Here is a 23,984-nt window from a genome sequence, read left to right as displayed (position 1 = left end):
TTAATTATTTGTATAAATAATAAAATTATTTACAAGATTTCAATTATTTTTATTACAATTTTCAAAGAATTCCTTAAAAAATGTATAAAATTACTTCAAAATTACTTTTTGAACATTCAAATTATTGTAGTTAATTCAAATTATTATAGTTAATTTAAATTATTATAGTTAATAATTAATAATTCTAAATTTTTATTTTAAAATTAAACATTATTTAAAAAATTTGTTCCTCAAGATTTTAAAAGGGGAAATTCCATAAGAATTTATAAGAAAAATTTCCTAAAGTTGCAAAGGAAAATTTCACAAGATTTTAAAGGGAAATTTCCTAAAGTTTTTAAGGTAAAATTCACCAAGATTTTAAAGGGAAAATTCCCCAATGTTTCAAAGGAAAAATTCCACAAGATTTTAAAAGGAAATTTGTCTCAAGTTTTTTGGGGAAAATTCCCAAAAGGTTTTAAAGGGAAAATTCCACAGGATTTCAAAAGGAAAAATTCCCAAGATTCTAAAGGGAAAATTCCACAAGATTTTAAAGGAAAATTTCCTCGACTTTTCTTGGAGAAAATTCCCCAAGTTTTCTTAGTGGAAATTTACCTTTTTTTAGTTAAAATTGCATCACCAAGATTTTGGGGAATTTTCTCCAACAATTTTTTACAGTGGATCCTATCTCGATAATAATAAACAAAAAGTAAAGAATATTTTTGTTAAAAATTAGAAATTATAGAAGAAGAGTAAACTCACCGAGATGTCCGTTTTCGTAGTACTCGCCGTTGTCCAGACGATGTTTCTTCATTTGATGATGACCAGCCGCTGCGAGATGATTTGCCGTCAAACTGAGACCAACAGAGGCTCTCTTTGGTGGTCTTCCAGGCCTGGAGCTGTACAGTGGTAGAGAGTTACTGTGGTTAGAGACACCTGTCATCGAGGTAAAGTTTTACCCCGAGAATCGCGATTATAATTATCATCTCGACACTCATCAGCTATTTTTTTTTTTTTTTTTTTTTACTTCATCATCAGCTTTTATAAAATTCATTAAATTCATAATCTTTACAATCACACAGCTTTTCTAAGAATATCAAATTGAGACAAAAATCTTAACCTTGTATATTTTTTATAAACAAATTTTCTCATTGTAAAATTTAATTTACTCATTGTAAATAAATATAATTCACAATTCAGTTTATAAATTGAAAAAGTAATTTACAATTGACAAAATTTTAACAACAAATAGAAATGAGAAGCTGATGAATGTCGAGGGCATTAGCAGAAGATCTTCAAAACTGCCGACAATCTCTTTTAAGAAATATTTTTTATATATATTATACTAATCTACTTGGATCGTGCGAACGTTTCGAGAAAGGACTTTTCCATGACTAAGGGATAAAGCAATAAGTAAATGTTAATAAACTCTCGCAGGCAACGCCTCTTCTATATTTTTAATGATAAATCAAAAACGGGTTTTGATAAATTACTGAGGGGGAGCATATATGGGAATAATTGTGCAAATGTCAAAATTTATTATTGCAAATGCCACAGTTAATTGATTAATGATTGTTCGAAATATGAGCTGAAAAATTAATTGGACAATTTCCGATATACATGAAGATTGCTTGTACCTTTCACTATCTGTAAATAGGCAATTAGACATGTCCTTAGGTAAACGTATGATAAAGTGCACGGATAAAAATAAATGGCAGTCATACATGTGTTAAATTATCCTTTACTGTATCAATTATTATAGTTCCTTATTAAATATTTCTTTTTTTCTTTTTTCCTTCCCTTTTTTATTTATTTATTTTTTTTTACATTTTCACTTTCATTTTTACGGTGACATTTATTTTCACTTTCACTTCTCTTTGAAGGATTTTTATTTCCACGTTCACTTCTCTTTGAAGGGTTTTTATTTTCACTTTCTCTCAAAGTGAAAGTGAAAATGACTGTAAAAGTAAAAACGAAAGTGTAAATAAAAATCCTTCAAAGAGAAGTGAAAGTGAAAATGAATGTCAAAGTAAAAACGAAAGTGTAAATAAAAAACCTTCAAAGAGAAGTGAAAGTGAAAATGAATGTCAAAGTAAAAACGAAAGTGTAAATAAAAATCCTTCAAAGAGAAGTGAAAGTGAAAATGAATGTCAAAGTAAAAACGAAAGTGTAAATAAAAATCCTTCAAAGAGAAGTGAAAGTGAAAATGAATGTCAAAGTAAAAACGAAAGTGTAAATAAAAATCCTTCAAAGAGAAGTGAAAGTGAAAATGAATGTCAAAGTAAAAACGAAAGTGTAAATAAAAATCCTTCAAAGAGAAGTGAAAGTGAAAGTGAAAATAAAAATCTGTCAAAGTGAAAGTGAATCAATAAAAAATTCTTAGAGAAAATAAAATTGAAAGTGAAAATAAAAAGTTTGTCAAAAAGTGAAAACGAATAGGAAAGTAAAAGTAAGAATAAAACTCAAAACTTATTGAATAAAATGAAATCTAAAATACCGAAATAATAGACTACAATCATTAGTCCATTTAATAAATTTCTTTTTTCTTTTGGGTCTGGAAATTAACACCTTTGATATGCTTCTTTAAAATTTTTTGAATCTAACCAAAGGAGCGGCAAATCAAAAGAAAGTGAGAAGGTGTGTTGAATATAATCTCCACTATATATATATATGTATATATAGTGGCAATGAGAAGATTGTGTGGTTGGAAGGGATGTTCATTTTTCATAACGGGAGGCGCCAGGGAGGCGCTCACACTTGTATGTATATACAGGAATACCCAACTTTCATTTGTGTCCTCATCAACACAAAGCTCTCTTTCACCTTGCTCAGAAAACAGCAACTATCTTTCAGACCTTCCTCTGCTCTGGATCTTGCACTCTCTCAAGGTGCTCACATCACAAATTTTTTAAATAGTTTCGCAAAAAATTTATTTTTCCTTTTATTAAAAATAAATTTATCAATTTAAATCGAATTTAAATTTAGTTCAAAATTAATTTAAATAATTTAAATTTAATACAAGCTTGATTTAAATAATTTAAATTTAATTCAAAATTCACTAAATAATTCAAATTTAATTCAAAATTTAATTTACATAATTATAATAATTATTCATTTCAGGGTTGGCACAAAAAAATTAATTTTGTTTTTCTCTGATTTCCAGACAAAATTTTGACTTTTTTCCTGACCCTAAAGAATATTCTGATTCACTCTAAAAATTATTAGATATCAAAAAAATGTAATAAGAATTGAAATGAGGAAAATTTTTGAAAATAATTGAAATTTTGCGAAGAATTTTATTAAATTTTTTGAAAATAATTGAATTTCGATGAAGAAGTTTATTATTTATAAAGATAATTGAAATTTTTACGAGAAATACTTGAATACTCTTTTTGAAAATATTTCTTGCCGCGAAAGAAAAGGAAAATTTTTGTGCGTATTCAATAAAAAAAAAAAAAAGAAAAAAAGTTGTGATTCCTGTTTATGCACCAGTTGCGTGTGTGGGACTATGAAGTTCATCCAACAGGTGCTGGTTCGATCAGATCATAACCCGCCCTAATGAACGTTGCACATTCGAAGAGACCACCAATTTTGCGCCTTTGACTCGTTCAAAAAGATGGTGAAAAAAGTGAGCAAAGAGACGAGTAATGTCAGAATTATACATCATTTCTGTGCAATTAGCGCTCTAATAAATGATGAATCGAATTTTGTTTCACTCTTATCTCTCATCATAATCTTAAACATTCGTACAAGCTGAATACAAAATAAGTGCCGTGTCTTTATCATTCCTATTTCATTTAATTTTCAACTTCATTTCATTCATCATCATTCTTTTTTTTTTTTTTGTTATTTACAGTCGGACAATAATTTAAAGTTTTACGAATTTTTCAAAAAAGTTATTTTATTAATTAAATTCTTTGCAAGAATTCAATGATGTTTAATATATTAATTTAAAAAATTGAAAATATTTAAAAAGAAAAATTATTTTAAAAAGTTAGGAAACAAACAACAACTAACTTTAAACTGTGAACCGAATACCGGAATACAATGATTATTAATGTGGATTTTTTATTTCTATTATTTAATTTTTTATTATTAGTTGATTTTAGAACTAATCAAAAATTTTCCGCAGTTGATAAAGAGAAATTTTGGGAAAAAGTTTTAAAAAGATTATCAGGGTTGCCACGCAACCTGGAAACCTGGAAAATCTGAAAATGTCAGGGAATTTTAAAAACGTTGAAAAAACCTGGAAAAGTCAGAGAATTTTGATGGGGATCCTGGAAAATAAATTATTGTTTTCTAAAGTTATTGTGCTTATTCTTGAAATCTAATTATTCTTAAATATTTCAAAATTAATTCAATTTTAATATAATTCAATTATTTTCATAAATAATCAAATTTTTTAAACAGATTCAATTATTTTTATAATTAATAATACTCATCGCAGAATTTCAATAATTTTTAATACAATTTTAATCGAGTTCATCGAAAAATGCAATTATTCTTAAAACTTTTATTTAAATTCGTCAAAGGAATTCAATTATTTAAGAATTTGTTGTTAAAGATCCTCGCAAGAATGTAATTATTTTCAATACAATTTTAATTAAATTTTTTGAAATAATTTAATTATTTTTAAAAGTTCTTAATAAATATCTTCTATAGAAATCAATTTTTCTTAAAAATTTTAATAAAATTATTCCAAAAATTCAATTATTTGCAAAAGTTTTGTAACAAAATTCTTATCAAGAATTCAATTATCTTGGAAATAATAAAATTCTATCCAGAAATTCAATAATTTAAAAAAAATTTAATAAAATTCTTCTCAAGAATTCAATCATTTTACAATACAATTTTAATTAAATTATTTGAAATAATTTAATTATTTTTAAAAGTTCTTTAATAAAAGTCTTCAAAACAAATCAATTCTTCTTAAAAATTTTAATAAAATTATTGCAAAAATTCAATTATTTGCAAAAGTTTTGTAACAAAATTCTTATCAAGAATTCAATTATCTTGGAAATAACAAAATTCAATTATCTTGGAAATAAGAAAATTCTTTCCAGAAATTCAATAATTTAAAAAAAATTTAATAAAATTCTTCTCAAGAATTCAATCATTTTACAATACAATTTTAATTAAATTATTTGAAATAATTTAATTATTTTTACAAGTTCTAAAAAGAATTCTGTAAAATAAATCAATTCTTCTTAAAAATTTTAATATAATGATTCAAAGAATTCAATTATTTGCAAAAGTTATAACAAAATTCTTATCAAGAATTCAATTATCTTTAAAATAACAAAATTTTGTGCAAAAATTACATTATTTTCAAAAAATTTAATAAAATTCTTCGAAAGAATTCAATTATCTTCGTAATTCTTAAATAACAAAATTCTTCGCAGAAATTCAATTACGGTTAAAAGTTTAAAAAAATTCTCTTCAAAATTTCATTTATCTTTATAAATAATAATAATTTTTCTCCAAAATTCAATTATTTTCAAATATATTTCAAAAATGTTAATAAAATTTTTGTCAAAATTTCAATTATTTTAAAAGCTTTTCTCAATTCAATCAAATTTTTTACAGAGATTCAATTATTTTTAATACAATTTTAATTTAATTTCTCGAAAAATAAAATTATTCTTAAAAATGTTATTAAAATTCGTCAACAGAATATTAAATACCATTTTAAAAATTTGTTGATAAAATTCTTTATGAGAGTTGAATTTTAAAAAACATTTAATTTGTTAACGACCGTCAATGCTCGTCGGTGGATAAGGAGGCAAATAATTGATTGATAACTTTGGTAGAAAAAATGTTTATTATTCACTCTGAATTTACAATATTTATATTTAAATTGTTAACACAAAAAACCACTGAAATAGTAACAAATTAGTTGTAGGGATATTCAAATGCCACGCGGCGTCATCCCTTGTTAGGATATCCCATATGTCCCTGCGGACGTCATCCTTCACATCAGATGGTGCGAACGTAACTGAAAGGATACAAATCGAGGTGTTACCCTCACTTTCCATTTCCCTTTCCACCAGAATCTGCAAAAGAAAATTTATCACAAAGGGCAGCGACCCTTTTCGGCGCCAAGGTACCATAAACCATCGTTCAGGTCAAAAATGAACCAGCGAGAATAACGAAACAACATAAAACAAACAATGTAATACAAAACGAACCTAGATAATAAAATTAAACAATTTTTAACGAAAACTCGAATTCAACATCAAAAACTTTTTAATCGTTAACATTCTCCCCCCCAGTACGGAAAGACACATTTTCTGTACTTTTAGCAGGAACTATCACAATGAGATTGGCGGTTGACCTCCTAATCCGTTTACCTCTTGATTCGACTTCCGCCGAACGTATTCTCCCGTCTTTGCCCGGAATAATCTTCCTTATTATTCCTCTGGGCCATGAATTCCTGGGCGAAGTTGCATCGACGATTAACACTAAGTCACCTACTTCCAATGCTCGAACCTCTTGTGACCAGCATTTTCTCGCAACGAGGTTGGGCAAATACTCCCTTATCCAACGGGCCCAGAACATATCGGCCAACCGTTGGGAGATTCGCCACGTTTTTCGGGAATATAAATCGTGATCAGAAAACCTTCCAGGTACCGTTACTCCTGATGAGGAACCGAGGAGAAAATGGTTCGGTGTTAGGCTCTCATGGTCTTGGTGGTCCATTGATAGATGTGTGAGAGGTCGACTATTAATTGTATGTTCTACCTCCGTCAGCAGCGTGCTCAACACTTCCTCCTTCGGAGCCCTCGAATTAAGTATAGCGTTTAGCGCTATCTTTACACTTTTAACCATCCTCTCCCATGCACCTCCCATATGCGGCGTTCCCGGAGGTATGAAGCGCCATTTTATTCCCCGATTCGTCATCTCATATTCGAACAATTCATAATCGATCTCTTTAACCGACCTTTGCAGTTCCGAATTAGCACCGACCATATTCGTACCGTTATCTGAAAATATTTCACTTGGATTTCCGCGCCTAGCCATCATACGTCTTAATGCCAATATGGCGGAGTCCGTGGACAGCGACGAAGCCATCTCTACGTGGATCGCTCTAGTTGTGAGGCATGTGACAAGTACTCCCCATCGTTTTTCGTGTCGCCTACCCACAGTAACCGTCATTGGCCCAAAGTAGTCTAGACCGCAAAAACTAAATGGTCTGTGGTGATGCCTTAGCCTTTCTACGGGTAAGTCACCCATTCTAGGTATCAGGGGTTTCGATTTTCGGACGCGGCACCATTGACATCGGGATACTACTGATCTAATAGTTGCACGTAACCCTAAAATCCAATATTTTTGTCTTAGTTCATTTACTACGATCTCAGGATTCGCATGACCGAACTTCTCGTGATGACTTTGTATCAACAACCTGGAGTAGCGGTGCTTTCCGTCTAATATGATTGGTGACTTCGCGTTTTCAGGTATTCCTTCAGCTGAATTTATTCTTCCATCCACTCTAAGGATTCCTTCCCTTTCGTCCATCAAAGGGGTAAGATTAACAAGCCGACTATCTCTCGATAATGGTATCTTGTTTCTTGTTTGGTACAATTCTTTAGCGAAACAAACTTGTTGAACTTCTTTTATCCACAATAGTTCAGCTTTCTCTAAGTGTTCTGGGTCGAGATGAAGATTTCGTTCGCCTTTCCAAATACGGGGCGAAAGGAGTATCCACGCGGTGCAACGTATTAGACATAGCCACTTTGAGATGTGATTGATATTGGGTAGTATGCGATCATCGTTACATTTTAGAACAGCAGAAAATTCTTGTTTAAGTTCTACTGTACGTGATTCATCGGGTTTTATATCTTGTTGTTTCGGCCAGCACCTTTCGTCCTTTTGTAGATATGAAGGACCATTAATCCATCTTTTCATGTGACTTTCTATTTTTCCGGAACCTTTAGTCGAACTATCTGCTGGGTTTTCTCTAGAAGGCACCCATCGCCATTCATTTGGATTTGTAATTTCGTCAATTTCACCAAGACGGTGGGCAACAAACATTTCGTATTTTAGGGGATCTGTTTTAATCCAAGCAAGGACAGTGCGGGAGTCAGTCCAAAAAATACGTTTTTTTATGTTCAATCTTATTTCTTCAGTAATTGTTTTCGCCAACCGACTAGCAATAAGGGCTCCTTGTAATTCCATCCTTGGGATTGACATTTGTTTTAGTGGTCCTACTCTGGCCTTTCCGACAATAAATGACACGTGGTGTTCACCGCCTATATCAGTCGATCGTAAGTAGGCCACGGCTGAATATGCCTTATCACTGGCATCGCTGAACACGTGGAGCTCTAGATTTCCCGGATTTTTCATTGTATTAAAGTAGTGTCTTGGGATTCGGTAGTCTTCCATCTTCGTCAAATCTGCAATCCATTCCTGCCACTGGACGTATTCGTTCTTGAGCAATTCTTCGTCCCATCCTATTTTGCTACGCCAAACATTCTGAAGCAATAACTTTCCTTTAATGGTAAAGGGTAATAATATACCTAGAGGATCGTAGATTGACATTATAACTGCTAACATCTGTCGTTTGGTTACTCGTCTCGTTTTTTCGGCAGTAGTCATTGGCAACTTCTGCGTGTTTAAATTAAATGAAATCTTGTCAGTATCTAAATCCCACTTCACCCCGAGGGCCCTCTCTACATGATCCTTTGTCAAGTCGACTGTAGCACAAACATTTTTCTCGATTGCCAGTGCCTTTATTAGTTTCTCGCTATTACTGACCCACCCTCTGATTTCAAAACCCCCCTGTTCTTGTATCTCAATTACTTCTCTTATCTTCTGTACTGCTTCCTCTACCGTGTCCTCACTGTCCAAATAATCGTCAACGTAATGATCATTTTGGATCGCGTGTACAGCCGAGGGATATTTGTTTTTATACTCTTGAGCATTTCTATTCATAATATACTGCGCCGTGCAGGGGGAAGAGGTAGACCCAAATATAAGGGAAGTCATAACGTATGTCTCAGGTTCGTTTATCCGATCCATGCCGCGCCACAGGAACCGTTGGGCATCTTGGTCATCCTTACGCATTTTAATTTGGAGAAACATTTCACGAATATCACCCATAAAGGCGATTTTTTTTCTTCTGAATCTAATGAGCACACCTATTAATGAAGGAACTAATGCTGGACCTGATAGTAAATTGCCGTTCAATGAAGTTTCTGCAAATTTAACCGCTGCGTCAAATACCAGCCGGATCTTTTTAGGTTTGTTGGGATTAACGGAACCGAAATGTGGTAGATACCAGATACGTTTACTCTCGCTTTCTTTGTTTTCGAGTTTCCGCGCGTATCCTGCATTTAAAAGATGTTCCATCTGTTGACAGTATCGTTTTCCGTATTCGGGATCCCGATCGAGCTTACGTTCTATCGACATTAACCTATTCAGAGCGACCGTTCTATTATTGGGCATTCGAGTATTTTCGTCCTTCCATAATAACCCTGCTTCCCAACCCTTGTTTATCCTTTTAGTGGTTTTTAATAATATTTCTTCTGCTTTGATATCTAACTTATTTCTGCGAGTAGCACCGCTAATTCCTATACACTCTAAACTAAAATGTGATTTTACTAATTTATGTAATTTATCATCTGCTTGTACTTCCGACTCTTTTCTAAACCCGAGTTCTTTTATCGTGTAACATGTACTAGTATTATTAGCGTTCTCTGGAACTTGCCCGTGTACTACCCACCCCAATTTGGTAAGCGAGGCTGCAGGTAATTGGCGCATTTTAGCAACAATTTTAATGGGTGCGATTAAGTCCCAATGGTCTTGACCTATCAAGAGTGTCGGTACCGCGTTTTGATATGATTCGATCGGCAACCTTGATATATGCGGATATCGTTTTAGTATGTCGTTTCCCAAAGATTGACTTGGGAGTTTGAGGTTTGTTAACGTTCGGGCGTTAGTTATAGAGTGAGTAATATTGCTACCCACTGCACTGATTTTAAACGAAACTCGTTTGCTTTCTTTATCTTTAATTCTAAGATCGTCGACAGTAACTAATTCTAATGATTCAATTAAACCTTTGATCCCAACAGTTTTTGCTACCTGAGCATCTAACAGGGTTATCGTTGATCCTTCGTCCATGATCATAAAGACACTAATCGATTTTAGAGGTCCATATAACTGCACCTTTCCTATTTTTAAGAGTACGCGTTTATTATTGCCTAGTCATATATCTGGCTGTTTTGTTCTCGACGAATTTAAGGCCTCCTCGCGCAATTTTGACGTTTCAGAATCTACCGATTTGTTCTTCACCCGGTGTAATAAAGGATGATGCGTCCCCCTACATTTAGCGACACTACAACCCATTTCGCGGCATTTACCTTGTCGATGTTCGTTACTGATTAAACAACGAAAGCAAACACGATTCTCACTCGCCCAATTCCATCGATCTGATATAGATAATTTAGTAAATTTATCGCAGTCAGTCACGCGGTGTGAAGCAGATTCGCAATAACCACATTTTGCCTTACTTTCATTCGTGTCGACGTTCTCTTCACTTGTTAGGTAAACCCTTTCTTTATTTGGTTTATGATCCCATCGAGTTCGTTTACGGGTATTCTTCCTTTCCGGACTAGACTCGCGGGCGCGACTGTGACTCGGTGTCGGAGTAATTTGAACAAGGCCAGCCTTGCAGGCCAATTTAGCTTCGTAAAATAAATAATCTGATAGCGTTACCATAGCCGGTTCTAAAGAGTCACTCTTCTTGCTTACGAAGTGCGCGTAATTGTGGACCATTGTGCTTGGCATTTTGTAGGTTATTTCTCGAACTAATTCCGGACTGTGCAAATACCCTACATGATTCGCTGCCTGTAATGCGGCTACGCAATTTTTAACTATTGTCGCGAAAGAAATTAGATCTCCGTTAACGCCTTGTATTATGGGTAATTTTTTCAAATCCTTTATTATACGATCTGCTATTGTACCAGGATTTCCAAATCGTAGATCCAACAATTCCATTATGGGTTGGGTATGATTACTCGTTAACATTAACGATGCGACCGCTTCTTTAGCGGCACCCTTCAAGGATTCATTCAACCTAACCATATTCTCCTGTTCGGTATAACCAATTTTCGACGTGGTTTCCTCAAATAACCTTTTAAAACCCGGCCACTCGAGTACATCTCCATCGAACGTGGGTAAATTTTTTCCGAGGGACATACGTTTAATTATATTTTGGGTTGTACTTTCGCCAGTGGCATTGGTACGCGCTTCTTTAAAGGTTTGCGATAGTTCTTGTGTGAATTCCCGTAAGCTATCTCTAATAGTGACGCTAATCTGATCATCTACTCTTTGTCCTTCCCGGGTTGTTTGTCTCGGTCTAGTGTTATCTCCTTCGTTACTCTCTATCCACGCGCGAATTGATTCATCCCGACGTATTACAGCAGTTGAATCAACATTAGAACAAGTGTCTTCCTCCGACTCAGCCAACTGAACGGCTAACTCCGCATCAATCACGTTAATTTCAAGTCGTGCCGTTTCTTCTAACACGCGTTTCTGGACTGCTAATCGCTTTCTGGCCGCTTCTAACTCTAACTCTCTCTTTCTCTTTAGAGAAGTATTAGTCATAATCGAAGACGTGTTACTTCGCGCATAGTGAGATACCGTTGAACCAACTCGAAGTGTATCACTTACACTACCCGATCGAGAAAGTCCCGTCAGGTCGTTATCCGGGGCATCAAGAGATTCTGTCGGGCCAACCCGAACTGTATCGGCCCCAGCAGCTGGCTGAGTTGGTCTCGACGAAAGATTAGTGTTAATAAACTTATTTTGACTTACCAACTCCTTGTTCGCGCGACTCACCTCCTCAGCAGCTGGCCGTCCCTTATCGATCTCCTTGTCTTGCGGCATCTCTCCACGTGCTTGCGTTTTTGAGGTTTCCATCACTAACACTTACTTTTAACGAATTAACACAGAATCGAGTTCAATCTACTAAACTTTATTTGCTCCTCCTCCGAGCAACGAGCTTTACCCGGCGCCTCCACCAATTGTTAACGACCGTCAATGCTCGTCGGTGGATAAGGAGGCAAATAATTGATTGATAACTTTGGTAGAAAAAATGTTTATTATTCACTCTGAATTTACAATATTTATATTTAAATTGTTAACACAAAAAACCACTGAAATAGTAACAAATTAGTTGTAGGGATATTCAAATGCCACGCGGCGTCATCCCTTGTTAGGATATCCCATATGTCCCTGCGGACGTCATCCTTCACATCAGATGGTGCGAACGTAACTGAAAGGATACAAATCGAGGTGTTACCCTCACTTTCCATTTCCCTTTCCACCAGAATCTGCAAAAGAAAATTTATCACAAAGGGCAGCGACCCTTTTCGGCGCCAAGGTACCATAAACCATCGTTCAGGTCAAAAATGAACCAGCGAGAATAACGAAACAACATAAAACAAACAATGTAATACAAAACGAACCTAGATAATAAAATTAAACAATTTTTAACGAAAACTCGAATTCAACATCAAAAACTTTTTAATCGTTAACATAATTCTTCAATCAATTATTTATATTTGTATTTAAATAATTGAATTCTCGTAGAATTTTTTAATAAAAATTGATTTAAATATGAGTTCTAGTTAAAATTCGAGATATTAATTGAATATTCAACTCTCTAAATTTGAATTAGTAAAAATGTTTTCTAATTTTAATTAGTGACTGACTTCTTGCTTTTCAATTAGCAGATTTTACTAATAAATAGTCGTTTCTACTAATTTAATGGTAAAATTTACTAATTGAAAAGTAAAAAGTCAGTCACTAATTTCAATTATTTAGTAAACATTTTTACAAATTCAAATTTATAGAGAAAGTATTATAGCGTAAATTTTTAGAAATAATTCAATTTTGAAAAGGTTTCAAATTGCAATCTTTGAATGTTTGAATTTTTCATACTTTTAATTGCAAATTGTGTAGATTTAATTTTTTTTAAGTTATTTGAAGTTTTTATTTTTTAATATATATTTGATTGAAGAATTTCCGAATAATCGATGAAATTACATAAAACTGAATTGCAAACAAAAGAATTTGAAAATTTTCAAAAAAATTCTTCAGAAATTATTAAAAATAATTAATTTAAAGAAGAATTTTAGTTAAAAATTCTTAAAAATAATAATTGAATTAAAATGATGAAAATAATTTTGAAGAAGTAGCTTATAATATAAAATAATGATTTTATTAGTCGGTCATTTTTAATTATTATAAAACATGAAGATATTGATTGCTCCGAGTCGAAGACTCGGAGTGATCGATCTCTTCATGTTTTATAACAATTTTTTATAAATTGTTTAATATCAGAAAGATTTGAATTTGAAATTTTCGAAAATCTTAATTCTTACGGAAAAATTATAATGACTAATTATTAAATTTTGTAACATATAAATGTAGTTATAAAAACCAGAAAAAATTCCGTTTTTTAACCTGGAAAACTCAGGGAATTCGTAAAGAGCAAAACCGTGGCAACCCTGATTATTACTTGAGAGGTAAATCGCATTCTGTTGTGGACCATTCAGTGAAAAATTTCTTTTTCTTTCCTTTTGGTGTAAAATCAAACGCAAACAAGTGCGTATATTATGCGTGTTAAGCGTTTGAGTGCGTTCTTGTTTTCGGTGTAACTCGAAGCTAAGCGGTTTAAGAGATCAACGCTGGCATAACCGGCCGTCTGAGAATTGTCTGGAAATGTTGCGTGTGTATGTGTGAAAATGTGTGTGCGAGAGACTGAGAGAGAAGAATCGGTGAAGAAAAGAGAGAACGCGAACTTATTCGTGGGTTTCGAGGAGAGGAAAGAGCGAACACTGTCAGTGCACTCGAGTGGCAAAAGTCGAGAGAGCGAGAGAGCGTTAACGGAGAGAGAGAGAAGAGCAAGATAGAAAGACGGGATGAAAAATTAGATTTACAAATCTGTCCCGACTACTATGAGATTGCTCGCTTACGATGCAGAGGTGCTCAATTTTTTTTTTTTTTTTTGCTTTTTCCGATAAATATTAAATTTACGATAATCAAGTTTTATTTGGTTTTATTTGTAGAGGGAAGAATGAATTTTTTTTCTTGAAATTAATTGAAAAATCACGATATTATGTGATGGAGATTCAAATTTTAGCGCCGGTGATTAGAAATAGCAACGGAAGCGCCATCTACACCAGAGACTGTATTATCTTCGATCGATAACTTTCTGTTACTGCTTCAAAATAATTTTTTACTTTTTTATTTAAACTTCAATTAAATTTGAATTAAATTTAAATTATTTAACAGTTTGGAAAAGATTTTTAGCTGAATAATCCAAAAGATGCAAATTATTGTGTTTATTAAATTAATGGTTATGATTATTAAAATGAATTTTGAATTAAATTAAAATTATTTAATAATTTGGAAAAGATTATAATGGCTAAATAATCCAAAAGACGTAAATTAATTAATACTGAAGTCTTTTTTTTTAACTCATCCCTTATCTTTAATCTTTAATTCCTTATCTTTACATTCTCTTATTCCATATTGAAAGGTATCTATTGCTCTATTACTTTTTTCTCTATTTTGATGAATTTTAATCTTGTAAAGTATTTTTCTGTTCGTTGTAAATTTTCACATCGTCGGAAATAAAAAAAAAAATGGGAATTGTAGTTTCAATGATAAAAGAAGCAAAATGGCATGAGTGTGTACGCATAACCGTGCTTTCCACGGAAGCAACCGCGTAATTAAGACAATTAAGTTACTCGCTATAAATCACACACAGTGCTCATCTACTTAGAGCTTGATATCAGATCGAGGATCTACACGCGTTCCAAGAGAACGGCCGCGCGCTCGATGCCAAACTGATTTATGTATACATATATATATAAGATCGAGGATCTTTTGCCCCGAAAGATTTTTTTTAAAATTCTTCTCTATAAAACTAAAAAAAAACAAAACAAAAAAATTAAAACGATTTTCAGACTAAAAGATTCATGAGAAAACATAATTTTTAATTAGTCAATCAATCAAAAAAGCGCCTACACTGTCAATTATACTGTAATTATATTTGCATCATGCGGAACATTATAATCGGACACCAATCTGTGTTCGTATAAATATACCTCAAATGCAGAAAATTAATACAAACTTTATTTTATTAATAGTCACGATTAATCATCTTTAGTTTTTTTTTAATTCTTTTCTCGTGCATTTTGATGATAGGGAATTGTAATTAATTTCTATCATTAGCAAAAATACGAAATTGCATTAGTTTGCTGTAAATTTTGTATTTTATCTATTTTTTTAAGTGATGAACATTATAATTATTGATGGATTAAACGAAATAAATTTTACGAATAAAACGAATGAAATTACGAAATAAACTTTATAAATAAAACGAATAAAATTACGAAATTAATTTTCGAATGAAACGAATAAATTTACGAATAAAACAAATAGAATTGCGAAATAAACTTAAAAAAATAAAAACAAATAAAATTACGAAATTAATTTTTGAATAAAACGAATAAAATTTATAAAATTTACATTTTCCTAATTTTTCCATTAAAAAATTCACTTTTTTTCTTATTCTGGTAATAACTTCATTACAAATCTTTATGAAATTTGATTATTATCCGAAATTCTAGCTAGAATTCTTCATAAATTCTATTATATTTAAAATAAATTTTCTAAAAGAAAAAAAAATATTTTTTTTTAAAATATAAAATTTATTTCAATTAATCTTGAAAAAATAAAGAATTTTATCAAAATTTTTAATAATAATTAATTTATTTTGAAGAATTTTAACAAAACTTTTAAAAATAATTGCATTTTTCGAGGAATTTATTTAACTATTAATTAATGAAATAAAAATTTAAATCTTTATACCTAATTTACGAAAATAATTCAATTCTTCCAAACGAAATTAATTAAATTTTTTTAAATAATTGAATTGCTGTAAAAAATTCAATTATTTGAAAAAATAATTGAATTCTTGCGAAAGATTTTATTAAAACTTTTGTACATAATTACATTTTTCGAGAAATTCATTTAATTATTAAAAATAATTGTATTCAATAATTCAGTATTAAAAATAATTGAATTTCTTTAAATCATTTTATGAAAATTTAACGGAATAAATCAATTATTTGTAAAAATTAAATCGAAATTGTATTAAAAATAATTTAATTTTTGCAATGAATTTGATTATTTATTAAAAATAATTTAATTCTTATAAACAATTGTTATCACTAATTTTAGAAAATAATTTCTTTTAAAAAATGTTATTCAAATATTTCAAATAATTGAATTCATTCGCAAAATTTTCTTTGGAAACTGTATTTCAAATAATTGAATTTCTATGCAAAATTTTATTATTCATAATATTAATTGAATTCTATTAATTTTTTTCCAAATAATTCAATTATTTTGAGAAATTTTATTAAAATATTATTAAAAATAGTTTTCAAAATAATTGAATTTTTGCAAAAGATTTTTCAAAAATTTTTGAAAATAATTAAATGGTTTGAAAGAATTTATTAAAATTTTTAAGAATAACACTGTGTTACAAAAAATGAAAAAATAAAATTACTTTGAATCGGACCTAATACAACTTGTTCGTCTTGAAAAACTGAAGAAAATGGTATATAATAAATTGCTGAAACACCCCCAAAATTTCATTTTAGAGCAAAAAAACCAATTTTTTGTAGTTCAAGTATAAAATATCTTATAACTTTGTAATTTTTGGTCCGATTTCAACGATTTTTATATGATTTTAAAGCTGAATAACAGGGCTTTCCAATCATTATCGGTATTTTTTGTTATAGTTAAATATGAATTTAGAAAATTAAGAAAAAGATCGAAAATAGTACTTTTTTAAATAATTTTTCAACTTTAGTACTAATTTTCTGCCCCAAATTTTATTTGAAGTAGTTTCTTTCAATTACACGTTTAAAGAGTATTTAATCCTGCGTCGAATGCAATATTTTTTAAGAGAATTCGTTAAAAATTGACTGAGTTATTCCATTTTTTAGTTTTGCAGTCATATTATTGAATTTATGCTTAAGAGAGTATTTTCTTTTTTTCTTACCTATATTTGTTGCTTTTTCTTTGTTATTGATTTCGTACAACATTTTCTTAAATTTAACAATGCAGTAAATTATGTTCTTAATATAAATATTAAGTATTAATGATAGAACACAAAAAGATAAATTTTAAAATTCAAATATACTCATTAACGATTAATTTTTTTTCAGTTTTGTTGAAACAACTTTTTTCCTAAAATTATATTACACATAGTTTCTTTTAAAACAATTTATTGTTTTATTAACGATTTCCACAAGTTGTCTATTAGATATGTAATATTGAAACAAATGCAAACGACATTTATGACAGATTGTTCTTTCCTTGGTTACTGGTTATTTTGTGTACGTATCGAGTTAGAGTTTGAATTTATTCGATTTCATTTAAATTGTTTTATTGTACGTATAGTTCGTTCATAAAATTTGGTATTCCTTGTTGATGTGCAGAAGATAAAATGTGCGATAAACGTAATAGTTTTTGTTATATATGTGGCTATTTTGTGGACAATCGCCATCGGTACAAATTTGAAAGCAACAAAGTTGCCATTGAAGAATATAATAAATTATTTAATACTTCTTATGACGGTAGTTCTTGGTATGAGCCGGAGTACATATGTTTACTTTGTTTAACAATACTTAAAATAGGAAAATCCAAAAATAACGAAAAGCACACTTCCTTGCCCTTCTCGGTTCCAATGACATGGCATTATCAAGTTTATCATAAATCGGATGATTGTTACTTTTGTCAAACAAATATTGTAGGTCATCAATATAAAACGCGTAAGTTAATAAAATATGCCGATGTTTTGACTATCACAAAACCAGTACTTCTTGAGTCTTCTAAGACTGAAAAAGCGGAAAAAGAGGAATTGCCTGATTATTTTGATCAAAAGATGAATGATCTAAAGATTTCTGAAGATACAGATTATGTTCCACCCTCATCGTGTTCAAAGGAACCACATTTTGTTTCAAATCTGGATTTTATCGATCTTTTACGCGATCTAAAATTATCTGGAAGACAGTCTGAAGTCCTTGGTTCTAGATTAAAACAGTGGAATTTGGTCGAAAGAGATTTTAAAGTAACTTCCTGCAGAAATAATGATAAAAATTTGTTTAAAGAAATTTTTAAAACTGCCAATGACTGTAGCAATCTCGTGTATTGTTCGAACATTCCAGAGTTATTTTCAATTTTAAATCACGATTACATACCAGAGGACTGGCGACTATTTATTGATGGATCATGCAAAAGTAAGAATTTTTTCAACAAAATAAGGTGAAAATAAATTGTTTTTATAATTTAGCTAGAATGTACATACTTCTTTTTCTTTAGGTTTGAAGGCTGTATTGTTGCATAATGAGAATAAACTCCCATCAGTTCCTTTAGCGTATGCAACTGATTTGAAGGAAACATATGGGACATTGGCAAAAATTCTTGAATCCATCAATTATGCTGCCCATGAATGGAAAATTGTCAGTGATTTAAAGGTTTTAACAATTTTGTTAGGGATGCAAGGTGGTTATACGAAATATCCTTGTTATTTCTGTGAATGGGATAGTCGCGCACCAAACAAGTATGATCGAAAAGAATGGCCAGCACGTAAAATGTTTCAGCTTGGAAAGAAAAATGTTTTAAACATTCCTCTAGTGCAACCAGAAAATATTATATTACCACCCTTACATTTGAAACTTGGCTACATGAAGCAATTTGTTAAAGCTTTAAATTCGAATAGCGAAGCATTTCTACATCTTCAGAAAGTGTTTCCTAAATTAAGTGACGCTAAAATTAAAGCAGGTACGGCAGATTAGGTTGTAAAATATTTTTTTAGGCCTCAATTTTGCTGAAATAAATTACATTAATCACGATATTAACTGAATTCGTGGTCTTCGTTGACTTAATACTAAGTAAGCATACATATTAATATTTAAAACTAATTTTCTCATACTTTGTAGGTGTATTTGTTGGACCTCAAATAAGAAAGATTATGCGAGACAAAGAGTTTGCTGATTAATTAAATGATGTAGAAAGAAGAGCCTGGGATAGTTTTATTTCATTGTGCATTAATTTTCTTGGAAACCATAGGAGTGACAACTATGTTGATGTTGTCCAAGAATTTTTGACAGCATATGCTGAAATGGGATGCAATATGTCAATTAAGGTCCATTATTTACACTCCCATTTGGATTTTTTTCCTGACAACCTTGGTCAGTTCAGTGATGAACAAGGGGAGAGATTCCATCAGGAAATTCAGCATATTGAAAAACGCTTTCAAGGGAAAAGTTCTGTAAACATGATTTCAGAATATTGTTGGTCTCTGAAACGAGACACTGATGATTCTTTGTTCAAAAGAAGTACAAAAAATAAGCATTTTTAATTCAGATTGTACTTTGTTTCTTATGATTAAAATATTCAGTTCACAATTAATGAAATTGTTAAAATTTACAAACGATTTCAAGATACTTAATATTTATGTTAAGAACATAATTTACTACATTGTAAAATTTGAAAAAATGTTGTCAGAAATCAATAACAAAGAATAAGCAACAAATATAGGTAAGAAAAAAAGAAAATACTCTCTTAAGCATAAATTCAATAATATGACTGCAAAACTAAAAAATGGAATAACTCAGTCAATTTTTAACGAATTCTTTTATACAATATTGCATTCGACGCAGGATTAAATACTCTTTAAACATGTGATTGAAAAAAACTACTTCAAATAAAATTTGAGGCAAAAAATTAGTACTAAAGTTGAAAAATTATTTAAAAAATTACTATTTTCGATCTTTTTCTTAATTTTTTGAATTCATTTTTAACTATAACAAAAAATACCGATAATGATTGGAAAGCCCTGTTATTCTGCTTTAAAATGATATACAAATCGTTGAAATCGGACCAAAAATTACAAAGTTATAAGATATTTTATACTTGAACTGCAAAAAATTGGTTTTTTTGCTCTAAAATGAAATTTTGGGGGTGTTTCAGCAATTTATTATATACCATTTTCTTCAGTTTTTCAAGACGAACAAGTTGTATTAGGTCCGATACAAAGTAATTTTTCACTGTTGCACAGTGTAATTAGCTTTTTATTTCAACTATTAGTGGATTTAAAGAAGTTAAAATTTTCAAAAAAAGGAAAAAATAGTTTTTTTTTCAAAAAAAAATATTTTTTACAATAAAAAATAAAATTAAAATAGTGGAACTATTTTTAATTTTCTGATTTGAATTTTATTTGATGCGATTCTATAATTAACTTGAAAGAAAAAAATCATTTTAAAAAACATTTTTAAAAAATCATAAATTTAAAGAAAATCAAATTTAATTAAACAAAATTTTAATTTCCAAAAAAAAAATTATTTTTTACAATAAAAAATAAAATTAAAATAGTGGAACTATTTTTTATTTTCTGATTTGAATTTAATTTGATGCGATTCTATAATTAACTTGAAGGAATAATGATCGTAAATTTAAAGTAAATATTTATACCGTATTTTTGAAAGACCTCTTCAACTCATTAGAGAAAACGAATAAAGAAAGAGAGAATTTTGACTCAAGAGGGCGATGACGATCAAGCGCGCAGTTGTGTCACGCGAACCAAAATATTGAATCGCGTGCAAAAAGTGAATAAAAAAAAAGAAGGAATTCATATTTAGGGTATGGTAAAATATTACGTCATCAATTTTTCGGTTACTTGAAGAACTTCTTAGATTTTTTCCCATCAATCACTCATCATATTTAAAAAAAAATCTTATTCTACAAAGGGGGCCATTTAAAAAATACCTAAAACTTTTTTTAAATTTCAACCCCCTTCCCCCTCTTCTGTATCCTGGACCTGATATTATTTAATTATTAATATTTTTGTTAGTAAAATAGTAGCAATTAAATTGTTTTCTTTTTTGAATTTCGCGCCAATGCGGTTAGTTCATTAAATTGCCGTCTAGACTGAAAGTCGCTTAAAAACGAAGCGAATATGGAGTAAAAAAACGTACAATTATTTCAATTTTTCCTGAATTAATATTATTTTTTTTTGAGTGACTCTTTTTCTGGAAAATTTCAACTCCTTCCCCCTCTACTGTATCCGGGGCCAGATATTATCTGTAACAATTATTTTTTTAAATTTATTTTTAATTAATTAATTTTTTACAAATAAATTTTTCCCCTTTTGAATTTCACGCCAATTTAGTTCATTAAATTGCCGCCTAGATGGCATGAAAATTCTCTCACAAACGAAGCAAATAGTTGAAAGGAGTATAATTTTTTTTTTTTTTTTTTTTTTTTGAGCGAAGTTTAATGAAACATTTTCGATCTGAATGGAGAAGAAATACAGAAAATAAAAGAGAGAAGCAATGAAGAAGCAGAAATGTATAAATAATAAATACAACTGACAATGAAAAATCAACTGATAAAATATTGATTATAGAGCGGGTAAATTTGTAAAGAAGAAAGAAAGGAAGGCAAAAGGAGAAAAAAATATTGTAATTATGCAAATTAATAAAATGTAAATAGGGAAAGTGTACTTTTCGTTGCATGTGAAGCGTTTAATCCCGAGTATCGAGTACCGTACACAGCGAATACCAAATACAAATGTTGAACGGCTGGTCGGTTCGTCGAGCGCTGCCCAGAGCGATATATAGATTTGAGCAACGCGCGAAAACGGGGTTGCAACCCTCAGTCCAAGTTGCGCGCACCCCCCAATTCCCTATACATATACCCTCGCTGGGCCATTAATAATATACCCATATTGGACACAATTCACCTTGAAATTAACCAGCAGCCGATTGGTAAGCCTGGGCAAATTGACTTCGAAATTGACAATTTATGATCGCTCTAATACTCGGAGATTTTCGCGCTCAATCTCTCTCTCTCTCACTCTCTCTTTTTATTTTAACAAGGAAAGAATTTTTTTTTTCGAAAACTTTAACAAAAATTACCATTGAAACTTGGGAAAATTTTCTTCAAAGCAAAAAGAAATTACAACAAAAACATCTTTGATGCAAAACATTCCACCAAGTAAAAGTTTTTGTAATTGTCCAAGCAATTACTGAAATGAAAGTTTAACAAGTAAAATTTGTAACTAGAATTTTCGTATTGATTAAATTTATTAATTTCACTAATTACATTTCCAAATTAAATCAATTTTTAACGTTATATTTTGAATAATAACAAATATGAAATTTAATTTCATGATTAACATGAGCAAAAAAAAAACTAATTCTAATTCTACGAGAATTCAATTATACATAAAAGCAAAAAGTCGAAAATAAATAATTGAATGTGTCTTAAAATTGAATTCTCATAAAGGGAAATTTCTTTTTAATTGATTAAAAATCATAATTTTTGAATTGAAAATAATTGAATTACTAATAAGAATTCTATTAAAATTCTTTAAAATAATAAAATTTCTGCAAAGAATTTCATTATTTATGAAGATTATTCAATTCTTTAGAAGAATTTTATTAAAATTTTTTATAATAATTGAATTTTTGTGTTGAATTATTTTAAAATTCTTGAAAATAATTCAATTCCCTAAAAAAAAATTTTGATGAAAATTGAAACTGATTTAAACTTTATAAAGATTTTTATTAAAGTCTTTTGAAAATAATTGAAATGTTTTGAAGAACTTCATATTAAAATTTCTAAAAGTAATTGAATCTTTTTGAGAAATTTTATTAAAATTGTACTGAAAATAATTTAATTTTTTGCGAAGAATTTTACTAAAAATTATGATAATAATTGAATTCTAGAGAAAAATTTCAATATTCATTAAAATAATTGAATTCTTAACAATAATTTTGATAAAGTGAAAATAATTGAATTTCTGTGAAGAATTTTATTATTTATGAAGATTATTTAATTATTTAGAAGATTTTTATTAAAAAATTTTTTTAATAATTGAATTTTTGTGTTGAATTATAATATGAAAATAATATTAAATAAATATTAAAATTCTTGAAAATAATTTAATTCTGTAAAGGAATTTTGATGAAAATTTAAACTAATATAATTCTTTATAAAGATTTTTATTAAAGTCTTTTGAAAACAATTAAAGGAAATAAATTTATTAAAGGTGGAAAAAGTTAATAATTTAAAAATAATTGAAACGTTTTGAAGTATTTAATTAAAATTTTCAAAAATAATTGAATTTTTTCAAAAAAATTGATTAAAATTGTATATTGAAAATAATTTAATTTTTGAGAAGAATTTTACTAAAAATCATGATAATAATTTAACTTCTACGAAAAATTTTATTATTTATAAAGATAATAATTTAATTCTGTCCGAGAATACAAAAATGTTAAAAAATAATTCAATTCTTATTAGGAATTTTAATAAAATTTTTGCAAATAATTGAATCCCAGAGAAGAATTTTGTTATTTATTAAAATAATTGAATTCTTTCGAAGAATTATTTATGTATATAATTTAATTCTTTCGAAGAATTTTACTGAAATCTAAAAGAATAATTGAATTATTTCAAAGAAATTTAATTAAAATTGTATTTAAAATAATCGATTCCTTTTGAACAATTTTATTAAAATATTTGAAAATCATTGAATTTCTCAGAAAAATTTTTTTATTTATGAAAATAATTGAATTTCCATGAAGAAAATTACTTTTAAAAATAATTAAATTCTTGTGATGAATATTGATATTTATAAAAATAATAGAATTTTGCAAAGAATTTAATTGAATTTCCACAAAGAAAGAATTTTATTACTTTTAAAAATAATTGAATTTTTGTAATGAATATTGTTATTTATGAAAATAATTGAATTTTTCAAAGAATTTTATTTCAATTTTTTGAAAATAATTGAATTTTTGGTAAAAAAAATTGTGCTATTTAAAAAGAAAATTGAATACTTGACGAGATATTCGTTAAACTTTTTAAAAATAATTGAATTTCTACAAAGAATTTTATTACTTTAAAAAAAAATT

General features: G+C 29.4%; 2 protein-coding genes across 4 annotated transcripts in view; one reads left to right on the top strand and one right to left on the bottom strand.

Annotated features, from left to right (window-relative positions):
• Positions 1-23,984, bottom strand: part of LOC122503861 (dachshund homolog 2-like) — a 483,446-nt gene that overhangs the window by 289,319 nt on the left and 170,143 nt on the right. For 2 of the 3 annotated variants that reach the window (XM_043614607.1, XM_043614609.1), the window contains exon 2: positions 739-875. In XM_043614607.1, coding sequence (XP_043470542.1) covers positions 739-875 — 137 coding nt within the window. The remainder of the gene's footprint in view (positions 1-738; positions 876-23,984) is intronic. The other variant, XM_043614608.1, reaches the window with a different exon arrangement.
• On the top strand, positions 17,228-19,061 carry LOC122503862. Its single transcript, XM_043614610.1, has 2 exons — positions 17,228-18,299; positions 18,382-19,061. Exons 1-2 carry the CDS (start codon positions 17,507-17,509, stop codon positions 18,855-18,857), a joined length of 1,269 nt encoding a protein of 422 aa, XP_043470545.1. The 5' UTR covers positions 17,228-17,506; the 3' UTR covers positions 18,858-19,061.

Source organism: Leptopilina heterotoma, unplaced genomic scaffold (genome assembly GCF_015476425.1).
Source record: "Leptopilina heterotoma isolate Lh14 unplaced genomic scaffold, ASM1547642v1 Lhet_270, whole genome shotgun sequence".
In the NCBI taxonomy this organism is placed as follows: domain Eukaryota; kingdom Metazoa; phylum Arthropoda; class Insecta; order Hymenoptera; family Figitidae; genus Leptopilina; species Leptopilina heterotoma.
Note: the sequence above shows the minus strand (reverse complement) of the source record. Positions and strands in the feature narration are given on the sequence as shown.